General features: G+C 37.1%; 1 protein-coding gene across 1 annotated transcript; it reads right to left on the minus strand.

Moving 5' to 3' along the window:
* Positions 1–212: 212 nt before the first annotated feature.
* LOC145039891 (uncharacterized) lies at positions 213–1,322 on the minus strand. Its single transcript, XM_078987891.1, has one exon. The coding sequence runs from the start codon at positions 1,320–1,322 to the stop codon at positions 213–215; it is 1,110 nt and encodes a 369-aa protein (XP_078844017.1).
* Positions 1,323–1,564: the final 242 nt, after the last annotated feature.

Below are 1,564 nucleotides of genomic sequence, written 5' to 3' on the forward strand. Positions count from 1 at the left end.
TATTCATTACTCTCATGTCTTTTGTTTTATTTTTAACATATGATTTTATTTTAATACATAGACATATATATATATATATATATATATATATATATATATATATATATATATATATATATATATATATATATATATATATATATATATATATATATATATATATATATATATATCTCTTCATAAGTAAACATTATATGATTAATGATACCTCATTAGCCACGTCCTTTGTAAACCGAACAATGACACGAAAGCTCTTTCTCACCATCTTCGATGACTGGCTCTAAACTCGTCCATCCACCACCATTTACCGATGTATCAAAAACATGAACCTCCGATCTGAACCTCAGTGTCTCATCATCAGTAGTCATTTGGTAGCCAGCAAGAAAGAACAAACGTGCACCTATGGGTGCCATCGTAAGGTATAGTTGTATCATTTCTGGTCGTTTTGGTGATGTGACATCCAACAAAGAAGTCGGGGATGATAGTGATGACCCATCAACTTCATTCCAAATATTAAGCTCTCGATCATATTTCTCAATGAATCCTTTCCATTTCTTGTAACAGTCACCGGAGCTAAACAACTTTCCTCCAATCACCACAATCTGATTAGGAGGAATGTCTAGCTCCCACATACGTGGTAGGAAATCCCATTGGTTAGTCGTAGTGTTATACACTTCAGCCGAGCTTCTTGCCATACTAAATGGCCCTTGAGTTGTATCATTAGCTTCACATTCGGCAAAACCTCCAACAACATAGATTTGGCCTTGCCATGTTACACCAACACACTTATACCTCGAAGTGCTCATGTTTGGCAATAACTCCCATTCATCAAGAGCCGGATCATAGACCTCAGAGGAAGAAACACCTTTTACACTGTCGATTGTGCATTTTCCTCCGGCTACATAGATCTTGTTTCTGCAAACCGTACATGCGAAATCGAATCGTGGTACTTTAAGTGGTGTGCATTTGAACCAAGAATCGGTTTTTATATTGTACCTTAGTACAGACTGATAGACTTCTAGGTCAACTTCGCTTACATCATCGGAGTTGCTGCCTTTATGGCAAAGCAGACCCCCGATGATGTAAATGAAGTTCGCTATAATGACCATGGCGAAGCCTTTCAAAACATGATTTTCAACCAACCCTGGTATCGAGGTAACTCGACACCAGTTGTTGGTTGATGGGTTGTAGCACTCGATCCAGTTAGACATATTGATGTCAGATGATGGATTTTTTGCTGAAAACGAGGCATAAACACGGAATTGGGGTGAATCTTCATCTTGACGGCGTGGTGGCCGGGAAGATGAAGTTAAGGAGCCCATGAAATATTGAAGTGAATAGGGGAGAGGTTGCCTATAGACTTGGAAATGTTATCAAGATCGGGAATTGGGAAATTTTGCTTTGATTGACTTATATAGGCTTAAGGAAATTAGATTTAGCGACTAAAACTATGCATCAAATGCAAGTCTTCTGGTCTCTTTTGTCACTAAATGTTAGGACTTAGGACGTCTTAATTAAGTCTTATAGTAATTGCATGCAATATCTTGTTATAAAATCATTTATT

This window comes from Lactuca saligna, chromosome 4 (genome assembly GCF_052625555.1).
Source record: "Lactuca saligna cultivar CGN05327 chromosome 4, ASM5262555v1, whole genome shotgun sequence".
Lineage (NCBI taxonomy): Eukaryota > Viridiplantae > Streptophyta > Magnoliopsida > Asterales > Asteraceae > Lactuca > Lactuca saligna.

Bases quoted from the DNA above. Each gene is read 5' to 3' on its own strand.
- LOC145039891 (XM_078987891.1), bottom strand. From the start codon at position 1,322: ATGGGCTCCTTAACTTCATCTTCCCGGCCACCACGCCGTCAAGATGAA.